The following is a 17,545-nucleotide window of genomic DNA, read 5'->3' as shown; positions in this document are numbered from 1 at the left end:
ATAAAACCTGCTAGTGAAAATCTGATAATTGGATTGGTAATTTGGAGATGGTGAAGTCACATGACAGTAAAAAAGGCAAACCACCTTCTCTGCTAAATAGTTGTGTGGGTATACAGTACCAAAATGCGTCACTGTTCTTTAAAAAAGCTTTTAGCCAGTTGACTTTTAAACAATAAAAATCAATAGCTTTTAATCCTTCCTGTGGGAAGTCTTTTACCACATTTCTTTTCTTTCTATAGTGGGTTTTATTTTTCCATATAAAATGGAAATTGGCTTGGTTGACCGCATTCATTTCATTTCTTGGAATAGCTAAAGAATGGTAGGGGTATATGCATCTAGATAAAAACTCCATTTTAGTTAAGTAAATCCTTCCGAAAATGGACAAGTCTCTCTGTTGCCACCTTCCAAGACTTGTTTTCCCTCTATGAAATGCATCAGTTATATTGAGTTTAATGCTTCTCTGTTTCTCCTTGGTTAAATAAATGCCTAAGTATTTTATTTAATTTTTAACTGGTATATTGTCTATGGTTATATCGTTGCTTTCCTTGATAGACATGAGCTCACATTTAGACATATTTAAACGTAAACCTGAAGCTCTGGAAAACGTATCAAATCTTAATGGCCACTGGAATTTGGTGTTTATTTTTCAAGAAAATAGTAGTGTCATCTGCTAGTTGGCTAATTGTAATGTCTGACCCAAAGATGGTAAGTGTTTTTCATGTAAATTGCCAGCAATTCTACCGCCAATAAGAAAAGATATGGGCTAATTGGACACCCTTGTTTAACTCCGACTTGCATCGGGAAGCGTATGCTCAAGTGTATCAAATGCCTTGAAGAAATCTAATAGAATAGAATAGAGAACAAACAAGAAAACAAAACTAACCTAAACTACGCTAGTGGCTTTTAACAAGAACCTACCGCCGAACGCTTTGTTTTAAAACTTCAGCAATGTCCCTAACCATTTCCTCCGTTTTCGCAGTCTATCAATAGTCAGCTAACTCGTGTTAACTCCTCAGACATTCTGCTTGCGTTCTCCGTTGTTTTGATGGACTTGGGAGTTACTCCGGACGTCCTCGCTGGTGTTTCCAACTGAGACATTCTCGATTCGTTTTCCGTTGATGTAGGCATGCGGACCTCTGTATGAAGTATGCAGTCTGGCTCTTTCGATCCTCGGCCACATCATGCCGGCCCTTAGTGGTTTTACCCAGTCTGTGCACAGTATCCAGTATTATTTCCAGTCTCCGCGAACCAGTCAGGTACCATCTTGCTGCCATGGCCTGCCCAAGGGTTGAAGTGCACCTTTTGTTGTTGGAGTTGAGAGGGCTCAGTTAAGAGCATACACTCACACCGCACACTCACTCTCTCTCTCTCTCTCTCTCTCTCTCTCTCTCTTTCTCCCTCTTTTTTGTCTCTTTTTTGTCTGAGGGGTTAATTTAATCCCCTTCTGGGGCAGTAAAGATGACCCAGTACCCCCATGGACCTCCGCAGCAGGGTCTCCTCCATTAATGTGTTGCCAGAGGGCATGACAGACAGACAGGCAGGCAGGCAGGCTTTGCCCCTAGCTTCCTGTCTGCAAATGTGCAAGCCCCAGCCAATCAGAAGAGACAGTAGGAGCATCACGGGTGTCACTGTCAGGCCCCTTTGCCTGTATCGCTTATATGAGCACAGAAACACTTTGCACTGCAGGCCGGGGGAGCAGAGTGGCTGTCTGCTGAGCTCATGTCTGGGGGTGGTTAGGCCTTTTTACTCTCCATATGAGCATCGTCACGGCACTTCACAGCACCATCACGGTAGCGTCCTAGAAAATCCACTTTGCAGGAGGCGTCCTATCTTCTTCCCAAGTGATTTTAATACACAGATCAAGGAAGTCTCTTATAAAAAGCACATTAAAATGTCTTTGTGGCAGGAGCCGGTCAATAGATGTGTGGTATTTAAAGAATTTGAACTCTGTAAATGTATTATTTCTTTGAGTGATGAGAGTTTAGCACATTTGCATTGCTCTAGGTTTGTGTTTTTTTTAAAAGATTGCTTTAAAAAAGAATATATAAGATGGCAGCTAAGTGAACTGCCTATGTGAGGATCTTTAGTGGGGCTCTTGTCTCCCTCTCTCTCGCTCTTTCTCTCTCTCTCTCTCTGTCTCTGTCTGTCTGTCTGTCTGTCTGTCTGTCTGTCTCTCTCTCACCATGCAAGGAAAAGGCCCCTCTCTCTCTCTTCTCTCTCTCTCTCTCTCTCTCTCTCTTTGGTCTCTGTTTTTTTTTCTGCGTGTGTTTATTTCTTTGGAGCTTCTTTCTGTCTGTCCATCTTCCTCTCTCGCTTGTTTCCCCCCTTTTTTCTGGCTCTCTCTGGCGCCTCTGGAGTCAGAGGAAGACCTCTCTGATGGTTTCTTTCCATGGCAGGTTGGCACTCCCCTTGAAAGAGAATAAGGAAGGGAGATCCTCTTTTGATGAGGACATGTCAACCCTGATAAACCTGCAGCTCTGTTTGTGTGTGTGTTTTGTGTGTGTGTGTGTGTGTTGTGTGTGTGTGTGTGTGTGTGTGTGTGTGTGTGTGTGTGTGTGTGTGTGTGTGTGTGTGTGTGTGTGTGTGTGTGTGAGTGAGTGTGTGAGTGTGTTTATGTTTCTGAGTATGTGTGCGTGTATGCATATGTGTGTGTTTCTCTGTGTGTGTGTCTGTCTGTGTGTGTGAGTGTGTCTTTGTGTTTCTGAGTGTGTGTGCGCATGGATGTCCCCTGCCACATACATAGCTGTCAGTCAATGGGAAACTGTGAGGAGGCACATGGGGCGTCATTTGCTATGCCTTTGCATGTGTCTTCACCACCCCCTCACTTATACAAAGTGTTTCTGTTTGACTCTATTCCCAAGAAATCACATTTATCCTTCTCCCCTGCCTCCCACTTTGCTCTGTCTGAAAAAAAAAAGTGCTGTAGTACTTGCATTTTTAATGCACATTGTGTTTCTGCAAATGTCCTGCAGCTGGGTTGTATCTATTCCTTTCCAAAATGGAGGCCGCCTCATTCGAGTTCTTAAATGAGTCTCTGTTGTGCCCATTGTAAGTGCAGTTGGATAGAAGTATCTGTCAAATGCCTAAATGAGTGAGCTGTACTTGGAGGGGTGCAGTAATGTCGTCACTTTTCAGCATCTTAACTTTGACAAAGTCTTTTAGAATATTTTGCAAATGTTAAGAGCATAACGTTAAATAACAGTTCACATACTGCTCATTAATGATATACAAGGGTGATTTTGTAAATAGTATTATGCAAATAATATGTTCACTATTTATCTGTTTTAATCATTAGAGACCATCGTTATGCAAGCTACAGAATAACTGTCAAGAGTAAGCCATTTTGACAGTTCATGTATATTTTCATTTTTTTAATAGGTGTTTTCAGTCGACGAGGACGAGTCAAATTTGGTGAAAATCACTTCAAAATTATGCACATTATTGCTGATTTTAGCACTGCAAGCCACCACTCTGGAGTCATTAGTAATGTGAAAGTCTTTTTTTTCTCCCTGCCCCCAATTTCACATCAGTGTGGTTTGAGGTCTAAGCACAGAGCAGCTTCAGATGCTATGCTGGACAGAAATGGTGTTATTTCTGCGGAATATACTCTGCTGCTCTCTTTGACTTTTCTAAGACAGTTGTTGTTATTATTATTATTATTATTATTATTATTATATCTTTGCCTATGCACTGATTATTATTGTATGTTTTTGCTTATACCACACTAGTGGTTTCAGAATTGTCTTTGATTGGTATCACTATGGAAACGAAGTGGAGTCTTCCTGTACTCTACCAAAGGTGTCCCTCAAGGTTGTGTTCATGGGCCACAGCTGTTTGAAGTGTTTTCTACAGTTCACTGTTTGTTTCTCTCTCTCTTTTCTTGTACTTATTGCTTTTAAACTATAACCACGCTTGTGGTCTCTTGGACTGGCATCACTGTGTTGCACTTATTTACTCTGCTATTTGCATAGCGTTTGACTCCATTAGGAAACAAATGTGATAAAGATGTGAAGTGAAGAAAAGTCTTAGTTTGCCTGTTTCGTTCGGATTGCCCTGTTGGTGAACTTTAGCTGCCCAGGCGTGACTAAAAGGGCCACTGTGTTGGAAAAATAGGCCAAAGCCCGAGACTCTGAAGAAACATTAGCACATTAGCCCTGAACTGACCCCCATAAAGAGGCCTTCATGCTCCGTCCAGCATTCTAGGTTACTGCACACTGGATGCAGATCATTTCTCCACATCAGCCATGGTATCCAAGTGCTTTGTTGACACATTACATTGGCAAGGCAAAGGGAAGGACACAAGGAGCTTGAGACTTGAGGAGACTCCACAGAGATAAACACTTCACTCTGAGCTGCCACAAACCAAGGGGAATGGCAGCAAAATATGGCGGAGGGCCCCTCAAGAGCTCCACAAATCAGCCACTGCCGCCCATCCAAGGTCACAGCTAATGGGTGCGGTGGCAGGCCGCGTGCTTCTGCTAGTCACTCATTCACTCGCTCTGAAAAGCATCCACTTGTGCTCCAAGGCTCTCCTCGCCTCACTTCTTGTTTTCCGCCTCATTTTCTGGACACGGCCCACGTCTGTGTCTCGAGGCGAGAGTGGGCTGTGGCCAGGCAGGTGATGCTGTGTCACCGGCTGCACTTGAGCTGGAGCAGGGCAGTCATATGCCCGAGATGCTCTCTCTTTCTTTGCTTTCCAGCTATATACTCATTATGTGCTTTGATGGGATAGAAAGACAAAATGTTGTCTTTAAACATGATTGGGGAACATGCGTAGAATATAATTGTAGCTTGTTAAGTCACTAGATTTTGACACTTCTAATGCCTCTTTTAAGGGTGGTTTGGCCCTCATGACAAAACCTGTTAAGAGTTGTACATGGAACCATTCTAGGTGCTCTCCCAGGTTCTTTGTAGAACCCTCAAGGGTTCTCTAAGGACAAAGTGAGGCACCATAACGACATCAGTGACTGTCAGTGAAGTGGTGACATAGCAACCGCCGCAGCAGCATGGTGTGCTGCATCTGTGTGTGATTTTCAAAAGCCCTGGGAATCCGTTCCTATCTGCAGTCGTGTGTGTTTGTGCTTTAAATAGTGTCTTCATCTCGTCCTCTCATCACATTTTGTCCCCGGGTGTTCCGTTGCCTCGGCGAGTTTGTTTTTGCTTTATTTTTATAATTTTCTTTTGTTTTTTTTAATCGTATCCCCAAGACCACTGTTGCACCAGTGTTGTGTCTAAATATTGTATGAGTCCTTGTTTTGTTTGTGTTTATTTCACGGTTGGCTTGAAAAATTGAGCCGTGTCACTTCTTGGAGGGATCGTTAAGTAAGACATTTCTTCTGCTTTAAATTGCCAGACACATTCAGTTGGAAGGAGGGAAATGTCATCCAGAGTCAGAATAACAACAGTAATGCACCAATTGGCATGGGAGCCAGGGAGTCTAGATTCATTTTCATTTGAACCGCACCACCTTTTGGCGCAAAGAAGGATGGGAGGGCGGGGCGTTTGGGCGTTTGGGCTTTTGGCAGACAGACATTAGTTTGTTCATTCAGTCTTTGTCCATATTTGGCCTCCTATCTTATGCAGCAAGCTCGTCACCTTGACCCATGTCTTTTGTTTTCGTGAAGCCCAGCTTTCCTGCTTTGAAGGGCTGGCCTTTTGCATCAGTGGAGATTATGGTAATGAAGCTTCAGTTATTTGTTCTTGCAAACGCAACTTCCGCGCAGACTTCATGGGCGCAGGGAAGAACAGAGAGCGCCTCTCGTCTGCTGCAGATGTAAAAGAGCCTTTCTGCTCCTGGATTCGCTCATGTCGAGGCCACACGGCGAGGACTGAAATTGATTTATGGCTGTCGTGTCACTCAGATTGGGGCTACAACCAGAGTGTTGAATAGGGGACCGTTTTTCAGTCGTTCTGGTGAGCAAGCTGTCACTCAACCAAAGGAACAGGCTGGGTCATTCTGACACTGGAGGTGGAGGTTACATCAAGCAAATGCGAAATTACATTATCGCCCCCTGAAATTTCCTGTTTCACTCAAGCTCACCGCGGTCAGGCAATTTTCTCTGATTTTCCTCTCTGGACTTGGTGCCTCGCATCAATTATCCGGGAGGTTTTAAATTAATATGACTATTTTTAATGTTTGTGACTCACTGTGTAGCCTACCTGCTGCGCCGAGAGGAAAAGATGGAAAAGAAAGGGATGAGAAGAAAAAGAAAGGGAAGGGAAGAAAAGACAGGGAAAGGAGAGAGTGAAATGTGAGAGGAGTGGCTGCCTTTGACGGTATCGAACAGTGTGTGTGTGTGTGTGTGTGTGTGTGTGTGTGTGTGTGTGTGTGTGTGTGTGTGTGTGTGTGTGTGTGTGTGTGTGGTTGCTCTCTTGGAGTTGGCTTGCATGCATTATTAATCTGGTTTTGGAGAGAAGAGAGTGATATTTCCTCCTAAACTTCTCTGCTCACTCCCAGATGGTCTTTGGGGACTACTCTGGGTGTGAGGCAGGACTGCAGACATGAATGACAGGGTGCTTTCATTTTCATTTGAAGCGTTTGTAGTTCTCTATGAACACAGTTTGACAGGATCTCTGGAGTTATTGGCGTATAATACCCATATTGCATAAGTTGCTGAAGATCTGTGTGTTTTGAGCATGTAATTACAGGCAGTTCAAAGCTCCTCTCGATTCGGCTACTTTCTAATCTAATCACATCAAATCACTGGAATGTTCATCTTGAACTTGTCTTCCCTGTCCACAGCAGTAGCAGTTAGTTGGGTTCAGTGTGCTTGTTTTGTTTTTCTGGATAATTCACAAGCCATCGATGTGTCCTTTAACAATGCAGCTTCCCCAGGTGTGACCTGAACCAGCACTAGCGGAGGGGCTTGGCCTGTTCAGTCCATCGCTGGGTCCATTGGTGGGGCCACTATTAGACTGTGCATGAACACTGGAGGGTTTTTGCACACACACACACACACACACACACACACACACACACACACACACACACACACACACCCACACACACCCACACCAGTTGGACAGCAAGAGGACCATTACGAGATTAGCTGAATTTGATCCAAATTGTATTGGCTTATAATTGAGGACAGCACCTTTAACAGATGTATGATTTCAGATTCTGTTTCTGATTCCCTCAACCAGACCAACTGTAAGCTGTGTACTGTGTGTTGTGTTGTTTACCTCCATAGAGCTCTGAGCGTGTGGAAGTGTGTGGTGTGTTGTTTACCTCCATAGAGCTCTGAGCGTGTGGAAGTGTGTGGTGTATGTCAGCTCAACTAATGTGATTTCCTCAATCCCTCCCTCCCTCCTTTCCTCCCCCTTTCTCCCTGCCTCTTATTTTCTGTCCCACACAAGCGCACACTCACACACACACACACACACACACACACACACACACACACACACACACACACACACACACACACACACACACACACACACACACACACACACACACAAACACCACCACCACCAGGGGAACAAAAGTGGGATTTTCATTACCCCCTCCCAGGGCTGAGGTGCAGATTATTCGGTGGCTGTCTGTATTGTAGTTTTGTTTGTCTGTTGCCGTGTTTGTCTGTGTGTGTGTGTGTGTGTGTGTGTGTGTGTGTGTGTGTGTGTTTGTGCTTGTTCCCGCCTGCTCCCCCTCTGCGCTGCATTACTTTGTGGCTTGCCGCAGAAATGGAGTCGCCGAGTTCTTTCTTTCTGTTGCCTTCATCTGCCTCTGCAGAGCAAGACTACCTGCTGTCGGGATGACCACTGTGCCTTGTTCCAGGCAGCGCACAATGGCACGCATTGGCCTGAGAGGAAGCCAGTGATTTGGGTTTGGGGACTTCATCACTGTTTTCAGCAGGCATGCCCAGTGTTAGGCCTTGGGAATACACGCTCAGATCTAGTCTTTTTCTCTGTGTCATACTTTCTCCATTTTCTTCCCTTTCTGTTTTTTTGGTACTACTCTACTGCTTTGTAAATACTCATCCACGCATGCTGAGAGGAGAGGGAAAATGGGAAAGTGAGATAGAGGGAGGGAGGAAGGGAGAGAGAGAGGGAGGAAGGGAGGAAGGGAGGAAGGGAGGGAGGGAGGGAGGGATAGAGAGGTGTTCCATTTGGATGCCAATGAAATCCTGTTAGGCCCACCCAATCAAGCACATAAAAGACTTGGGGGGAGGTGTGTGTGTGCGGGGAAGTGGGGGGGCTGGTAAGCACAGAATTCACGGTTGAAGGCATTTTGTCCATTCAACATATTTAGTCAATAACTAAGTATGGCCTCATTTGGTTGCATAACATGGAAAATGGACGTGTATCTGAGACTAGCATTCACACGCTAGCATTCACACACTGGAGTGTATCTGAGACTAGGGCCCTGTTCGAAAACTCTTAAAATGCTGTCTTACTACCTTCCCTCTCTTAAACAAGAGAAGGAAAGACTGTTCTCTTCCGGGGTTTATACCTTAAAATCGCCACGTAACGGTCATTTTTCATGGTACCATCGATGCAGCCTGGATGCTGCCTATTACCCATAAACCTGTGCGCCAAGTCCCTCCGGCAACTGCAAATTGTAAACAAAGATGGCGGACCAAACTCCGCTGACGGTCGTGTTTTGTATGTAAATGTACATCTTTCGGCGTTTTCTCGCTTAGATTTTTCAAAAGTTACCAGAGAAATAGACACTGCACTATCCGATAACACCATTATTGTAACCAGCAATAATGGTTGATGTGATTTGCCAGGCGTCAGTCAGCCAACTTTCTAACATTAGCACGTTAGCCTACGTCAGATAGCTTAACGTTCTTTCAGCGCACCAACGTCACATGTTATCATACACGCTATCTTAAAAGAATGTTCGAAAACAACGTTTTTTTGAGATACCTTCACTCGTAGAAATATCTCGCGCAAGACACCTGCCTTGACGAGACACCAAGCTAGTAAGACAGCTATCTTACTTTTAAGGGTTTTCGAACAGGGCCTAGCATTCACGCGCTGGAGTGTTTCTGAGACTAGCATTCACACGCTGGGGGCAGCCCTTCATTAGAGTATGCTACTCTTATAATGGCAGGCTGTATATAGGCAAGGTGTCTTCAAAGATGATATGAGCATACACACACACACACACACACACACGGACACACACAAAATGAAATAAAACATCAGGGTAGGCCATTTAGGATGTCTTGTGTAATGGTAAAAGGCGTTAATAGATATCTCCATGTAGGCACTCTTCCCCAACAACCTTTTATAGGTGGACTTTGAGATCAGAGATTCCCTTTTGAATCACGTCACTTAAATATCAGTTTTTCAAATATGTCAAGTCAAGTCAGGGCACTTTATATACAACACATTTCAACGCAACAGCAGTTGTACCAAAGTTCTTTTCGGTTGAGGTAAATCAATAGACAGTAAAAAAAAATAAGCAAAAAGGAAATAATAGAATAAGAGATTTAAACGAGAAAGAATGAATAGGCCAAGGCCAATAGGCACACCTGTGAAAATGGCACTAATGGCCCAGGCTGTTTGGAAACTGGAAACCACAGAGGAGGTCTCGATATTTAAACAGATCAATCAGATGGTTGCTCCAGCCTCTTCCTCGTCCTCGGCCTGACCATGAGAGAGAGGGATGGGGTCAGTGCTTACGCCCTGGGGAAAATGGTGTGCACTGCAGAGCTGTAGGAGTTAGCCTACCTCACAAAAAGTACAACTTTAACTTCCACTGGCAGGAAGAGCGGCTATCTGATTGGTAGCCCACTGCAGCGCAGAGTAGCCTATACCCTCTGAATTCCCACCGCAGCGCAGAATAGCCTATACCCTCTGAATTCCCACCGCAGCGCAGAATAGCCTATACCCTCTGAATTCCCACCGCAGCGCAGAGTAGCCTATACCCTCTGAATTCCCACCGCAGCGCAGAATAGCCTATACCCTCTGAATTCCCACCGCAGCGCAGAATAGCCTATACCCTCTGAATTCTAGCTAGAGGTTTCAATCTATTTCATGAATGATTTAGGCGACAACAGGTAGGCTAAATAATTAGAGCCACAGTGAATTCATTAATTCATTAATAAACTCAGTGAGCCACAGGTGAATCTACTGTTTCTTTCTTTGACAGTATCTAGGAGTACAACAACTTGCTGTCGTCTTTCAGACATTTATATTTGCATTCCGGGGCACAGTAATTGTCTACCATGTTCTGTCCAGTCCTTCTTACTAGTTCACCTGTTTGACTGGTACTCCAGTGGCCTTCTGTCCTAGCAACAGGGGCGTCGTTAGGCCTATTTTAGGGGGGCTGAAGCCCCCCTAAAATGTTCTTCAGCCCCCCCAAATCATTTGGCATTATTGGCTTAAAAAAATTATTAAATAAAAAAAATTAAACTATTGTTTCTGACACGGACAAGTTATTTATAACTCTAGCATGCTACTTATGTGCGTGCGTTCTGGTTTGTATGTTTACTCCCCCTTCAAATTATAATCCAATAGCCTTTCATCATACGTTACGATATAAACCCCGGGCACTAGTACCGTCTCTCGTCAACGACAGCCAGTATAATAGACAAGGAGTTCAAAGTAAATGATGCACGGAGTGAAATTGTAAGTACAAGAAGTTACGGAATGTGGCTATCTGTAGTTGTTAACGAGTGTTACCTGCTTTAGGTTTACTTGATATGAGGCAAATGAAAGCGAATATTGTAGTGGGCTATGTTAAAACTAAACTAGCTTGCTACTTTGTTAGAAACTGTCACCAGTTAGCAAGAGTGTGAACGAGCGAATTCGAAATACAAGAAATAACTATCGACATCTCTCTATTCTTTGCATTGATATATCTCTCTAGTATTTCAAAATAATATTATCAGTCCCTATAGAATGTTGTTATTTATAATCAGTTAATGCTAGTGAAAACTAAATGTCATAGTGTCCCTCATAACGCTATTGTACCGGTATATCATCCAATTCATTGACCAGATGGATATAAGAACATTCTTTAGGAGAGGTGGCAGCTCCGCCCAGTCAGATGAGAGAGAGAAGCAGGAGATTGACAGGGCTGAAGGAGCCGGTGTGATGGAGGTTAGTGGTCTACAGGTCTAGAAGGAAATGAGTGGAGTTTTTTTATTTTCTTTTACTGTGGTAGAAATGTATAGGCATTTGTTGTCAGGCCTAGGCTATTCCAAGGGTTAGCCTAAACTAGATTATTACATGATATTTTCATGCCAAGTCATAAAATTGGCTTCTGGATTTCGATCAGTTAATGTTTCAATGTTTGAACTTATCTTAAAGGGTCATGCAGAAGGAGAGGCTGAGGCAGAGAGTCAGAGAGAGGAAGAGACAGACCAAGCAGCTGCAGCAACTAATGATTTAGGTGAAAAAGACACAGGGCCCAGACAGGTTAAGCTGAAGAGCTACCCACAGGACAGCTTTGGTGCTCAGAACAGGTCATTTCACCACAGCTGGTATATTTGTGTTGTCAAATTTCACTATGACCCTGCCATTCTGTCTCTTGTGTTATCATATACTGAATGCAAGCAAAACTACAGAGCAAAATCACACTCTTTCTGATTAAACCAATCTATGAACTGTCTGAAACAATGGATGTCCGCTGCCCCAAATGGGCATTAAAAAAAAAAAAATGCTGCGCGCAAACATGCCACTCCCCTTGGGGCTAAGCCCCCCCTTTCTTTGAATCCTAGAAACGCCCCTGCCTAGCAATATGGTCCTGATATGGTGACGCCAACCTCTACATCTCTATACCACGCCAATATGGTCCTGATATGGTGACGCCAACCTCTACACATCTCTATACCACGCCAATATGGTCCTGATATGGTGACGCCAACCTCTACATCTCTATACCACGCCAATATGGTCCTGATATGGTGACGCCAACCTCTACATCTCTATACCACGCCAATATGGTCCTGATATGGTGACGCCAACCTCTACACATCTCTATACCACGCCAATATGGTCCTGATATGGTGACGCCAACCTCTACATCTCTATACCACGCCAATATGGTGACGCCAACCTCTACACATCTCTATACCACGCCAATATGGTCCCCGATATGGTGACGCCAACCTCTACATCTCTATGCCACGGCAATATGGTGACGCCAACCTCTACACATCTCTATACCACGCCAATTACCACTCTTCAGATGTCACGAGTGCTGGGCATTCAGGTCTGGCTTAGCTGTCTCACTAGCAAATATTCTTGAAGCAAATGATGTTGCTGTCCTTTTTCAAAATGAAAAATGTCAAAATGTCAAAATACCCGGCATGCAGGACTGAACTCTGGTCAAAGTTAATGGCATGGTGTATTAATGTATGGTCACTGTTAACATGTTAATCTGAGACATCGTTATATTGCCGTTTTCTCTCCCCCCATCTCAGACATGGCATGTCATTACATTTTGTATTTCATCACGACATTTTGTCAGTGTATTTAACTTCTTTGTTAACTTACTGTATGTAACTCAGTAAGGCTCAGTAAGGCATACACATTTCTCCATTGCCCGACTTTGAAACATCAAACCGACACACAAAGGCTGCAGTGACGGAAATATTTATTTGTTACCATGACTGAGGGACTGGGAAGACCTCCATCATAAATCACCCCGGCTTCCCCACACATTGGGGTCAAAAGAGCACGTCTCTCTCCCTTCACCCCCCACTGTCACCCCTCATCCCTCAGCCTCATTATGGACCTCGCTGAGACCTCACTAACCCCATGCTGGCTGATAAGACCATGCCCCCCCCCCCCCCCCCCCCCCCCCCCCCCGCCCCCTGAGTTTACGCTCCATCCTTCTTCTCCGTCCTGACACACTGTACTGGTGTTCCATCCTCTTCTCAGCGCCCCTGGAAGACACTGGTCCAGAGAATGGCCACTCCACATCTGGTTGTGGCCGGTGTCGGGACATCAGGTTGTGTGATAAGAAAGAAAGACATTATTTTGCTGCCTGTCCACACGCGGGCGGCTCTTATTGGATCCGTCTGTCTCCTGTCTTCAAACAGTAGAAAAAGCCTTTGATTTGAATCTCAAAGGCGGCACGTTTCAGTTCACTACTTTTAATAATCCTGACCAGAGTAATTGCTTAAGTTTAAATTGATTCGTTTTTGATTAGGCAAGACGGCATCGCTTGATCTGTGTGTGTGTGTGTGTGTCTGTGTGTGTGTGTGTGTCTGTGTGTGTGTGTGGGGGGGGGGGTGTGTGTGTGTGTGTGTGTGTGTGTGTGTGTGTGTGTGTGTGTGTGTGTGTGTGTGTGTGTGTGTGTTCCTGAGGTTTTATTTATTTATTTTTCTTAGATACACCCATATACTTTAAGAGGTTGGTTTGATCTCAGATTGACCGTCAGCATCTTTCTCAGCAGTGGCTGAATTCAGTGTTCCTGAGTTCACATCCGTTGTCTTTGGATGGTGTGATGGTGACCAATCACTGCTGTCCGCCCATGTGCCCATGGACACACAGCAGGGGCATCTCATGCCCCCCATCATCATCTCATAGTGGAGAGGGTCAGGACTTTCATCCGTTGACCTTCATTATCTCATAGTGGAGAGGAGCAGGACGTTCATCCTCTCTGCCCTTCATCATCATCTAATAGTGGAGAGGAACAGGTCCTCGCATCTCTCAACAGAGACAATAAAGACTAACTTCTTACTGTCGTCCTGGATCACTTTTAATGAGATAGATGCACTTGCTGTTGTCTTTACAGGGCTCTGTAAAGCGCCTTGAGACAATTGAATTCACAGAACATTAGCGAAGCGGTAGCAATATTAGCTTCAGAGGAACTGACCAGCCTCGGCAAACAGACTCCATTCGGGGGGAGGTGCTAAGCAATTGCAAATGACAGACGGCCCCTGGGATTGTCAGAACTGTTAGCAATTGCCGCTGGGCTGGGAGCGATAATTACTACGGTTTGCCTGGCGTGCCGGAGAGGAGAGGGGGGACGGTGTGTCTCAGCCATGCTCGACATGACAATGAGGTTAGATGTATCCGTGTGTGCAGACTTCAACAGCTCGGGTAGCGGGTGTCTTCAACGAGAGCAGTTAGCAGGGCTGTGAGAATGAGGTTAGCTGTATCCGTGTGCGCAGACCCCTATCAGTTTGGGTAGCGTGTCCTCAATGAGAACAGAGAGCAGGGCTACGGGGAGGGATGCCTTCAGGTGCCTATCACAATCAGTCTTTCGAGTGAGCCCAGGGCCGGCCACGGAGAGGAGAAGAGAGGAGAGGAGAGGCAGGGGAGAGGGATCTTTGAAGTGAAACGAAGCAGATCACCATGCTTTCTCCCAGAGGATGTAGGAGGTAGAGAGTGCCAGAGAGAGAGATAGAGAGAGAGAGATTGAAGAAGAGATGTGAGAAAGCAAAGGAGATAGGGATAAACTTAGCTAGAAAGACAGAGAGCGAAAAAAATGGGAGAGAAACCACCTCCCCTCTTCCTGTCCCCTCCTCTCCTCTCCTCCTCTCCTCTGCTTTCCTCCTCCTCCTCTCCTCTGCCTCTCCTCTGCTTTCCTCCTACTCCTCCTTCTCTCCTCTCCTCTCCTCTCCTCTCCTCTGCCTCTTCTCCTCTGCTTTCCTCCTCCTCCTCTCCTCTGCCTCTCCTCTGCTTTCCTCCTACTCCTCCTTCTCTCCTCTCCTCTCCTCTCCTCTCCTCTGCCTCTTCTCCTCTGCTTTCCTCCTCCTCCTCTCCTCTGCCTCTCCTCTGCTTTCCTCCTACTCCTCCTTCTCTCCTCTCCTCTCCTCTCCTCTGCCTCTTCTCCTACTCCTCCTCCTCGCTCTCCTCTTCCTCACCTCCCTGGGCACACTCCTCATGTCTTCAGTCCCTCCATTCTCATCTGCTGTACGTCGCTGTGTGTGCGGGACGCAGCGCCCGCAGACAGGATGGTGGCAGATCCTCTCACAGTTGGCCGTCACCCGCTGAGCTCAACACTGATTGCTAGAGGCACTAATGAACAGGGTGTTATATCCATGTTGGGAATTAGGCCTACCATCCCTGACTGCTGATGCTAATGAAGTTTATTTTTCCCTTCTGACATGTGCTTCCATACACCCCCCTCATCAGTGACATGCTTCGAATGCCCGCTCATGCTAGCAGGGTGGTGCTGGCTAATGTTGTCATTGTTTTCCCTCTGTGCCGTTGTTGCCTCTTGAGTGTTTAGCCTCGAAGACTGTCTTTGAATGAGCCTTACTATCCAAAAGCCATTGCAGCCACTGCACATCTTAATGCCCCAGGCATCATCAATCAAATCAACTTCAATCGAAACTTGATAGAAATCCACACGGACTACCCCTTTAAACCACACGGCCAAAGGAGGAGTGCAATGATTTCTGGTCCTTCCCTGTCTCTTGTTTGTGTTTCTCTGCTTCTTCTCACTGATGAGTGTTTTGTTTCTCTGGCCACCGCCATGGGAATCGGCCTGACACACATGCTCCGATAAGGATCAGCACACACTGACACACACACACACACACACTGTACAGAGGCTGGGGTCGCCTCACTCCTGGAAACACTTAAAACTGCTGCTTCTGTGAGCTGCTGCCGGAGTGGCTAGAGACTGGGTGTGTTCTGGATTGAAATGGGTCCAAGTGGCCTGATTTTACAAGCTTTGCACCTCTGTGACCTTTGGGTTGTGTGCTTCTGAGGTTTGCACAGAGTGTGCTGTTGAATCTGTGCTAGAACAAGGTGGTAATGACACCAAGGCGGTGAGTGTGAATGAATGTGCTCTCCTCTTGTACGCACACACAATGCCACACAGAAATGGAGCAGATTATTTCCTCTCCATTTCTCACACATTCCATTTGTTATTGAGAATGTTTTCTTTCTGGATGGCGAAACCACAGGTTTCTAAAAGGAGTCCTCCATTAACGAGCGGCAGCCGTGTTTGTGTTGCTGATTGACATGTTCACACGCTGGGTCTGTCACTGTCTGAGGCGGTTCATTACCATGTCCTCTACCTGTTGAGTTATGATCCAGAGGAGACGAATGACCTTTCTTAACCCCAATCTCAACTATGTCTGTGTTCTCCATCAATCTGGGGGAGGCCCAGTCTATCAATTATATTTACCCCCCCCCCCCCCGTCTTCCCAGTTGTGTGTTTAGACAGTTGTGTTGTTGTATGCCTACTGATCTTTCCATGTACACAAGCTAGATTTTACTGTTTGTAAATCACTAACTAACCTGCCATGAAACGTGTGTGTGTGTGTGTGTGTGTGTGTGTGTGTGTGTGTGTGTGTGTGTGTGTGTGTGTGTGTGTGTTCCTCTCTTCCAGGAGTCAGAGGGGACCCTGCCCAACCTGCTGGTGCTGTGTGGAGACCACGGCATGTCTGAGACGGGCAGTCATGGCGGATCCTCTGAGCCTGAAATCAACACTCCTCTGGTGCTCATCAGTCCGGCATTCAAACGCAAAGGTCAGCGGAGGTCACGTGTCTCTCACTCTCTCTCTCCCTCGTCACCATGGCTACTTCTCATTCACTTTACTGTTTTCTCTCTTTTTTTCATCAAGCATTCTCTTTCACCCACCTTCCTGTGAGGACTTGTTTGGTTCCACTTTACCTGGTGCCTTTTACACACACACACACACACACACACACACACACACACACACACACACACACACACAGACACACACACACGTGTTTACACAGGCTGGTCTGGGCCCGGAGTGTAAATGGCTGACGTCTTGGCACAGCTGGAGAGGAGCTCATTAGCATGTGTACTCGAGCTGACGAACACACACAGCCTCCCCACTCTCTGCTCTACAGGCTCCTCTACTGTATTCTCTATCTCTATTCTCTCTCTCTCTCTCTCTCTCTCTCTCTCTTCCTCTCTTTCTCTCTCTCTGCTCTACAGGCTCCTCTACTGTATTCTCTATCTCTATTCTCTCTCTCTCTCTCTCTCTATTCTCTCTCTCCCTCTCTCTATTCTCTCTCCCTCTCTCTATTCTCTCTCTTTCTCTCTTCCTCTCTTTCTCTCTCTCTGCTCTACAGGCTCCTCTACTCTATTCTCTCTCTCTCTCTATCTCTCTCCCTCTTGCAGTCTCTCTCTCTCTCTCTCTCTCTCTCTCTCTGTCTCTCTCTCTTGCAGTGTCTCTGTCTCTCTCTGTCTCTCTCTGTCTATTCTATCTAAGTTCAATAGGCATTGAGTCTGACATTTTCACCAAATGAGACTATTATTATGAAGATTAGTGTTGGCTATGGTTTTTTGTGTGTGTGTGTGTGTGTGTGTGTGTGATTGTGTGTGTGTGATTGTGTGTGTATAAGAAGTAAGTATGTGTGTGTGTTTAAGGAGGATGTGTGTGTGTGATTGTGTGTGTTTAAGAAGTAAGTGTGTGTGTGTGTGTGTTTAAGAAGTAAGTGTGTGTGTGTGTGTTTAAAGAGTGTGTGTGTGTGTGTGTGTGTGTGTGTGTGTGTGTGTGTGTGTGTGTGTGTGTGTGTGTGTGTGTTTGGGGGTTGGGGTGATAAGGAGTGAAAATGTTGATGTTGATAACTGTTTTGTTCCTAGAGATTTTGGACTCTAAAAGGTGCCTACATGAATACACACATTCAGTAGGTTCACTAACACA

General features: G+C 45.5%; 1 protein-coding gene across 2 annotated transcripts in view; it reads left to right on the top strand.

The window, feature by feature from the left end:
• The window catches only part of pigg (phosphatidylinositol glycan anchor biosynthesis class G), a 106,124-nt gene that overhangs the window by 15,012 nt on the left and 73,567 nt on the right, over positions 1-17,545 (top strand). For both annotated transcript variants that reach the window (XM_031568848.1, XM_031568846.2), the window contains exon 5: positions 16,253-16,391. In XM_031568848.1, coding sequence (XP_031424708.1) covers positions 16,253-16,391 — 139 coding nt within the window. The remainder of the gene's footprint in view (positions 1-16,252; positions 16,392-17,545) is intronic.

This window comes from Clupea harengus, chromosome 6, assembly GCF_900700415.2.
Source record: "Clupea harengus chromosome 6, Ch_v2.0.2, whole genome shotgun sequence".
Classification (NCBI taxonomy): Eukaryota; Metazoa; Chordata; class Actinopteri; order Clupeiformes; family Clupeidae; genus Clupea; species Clupea harengus.
The sequence above is the reverse complement of the archived record's forward strand: the minus strand, read 5'-3'. Positions and strand labels throughout refer to the sequence as shown.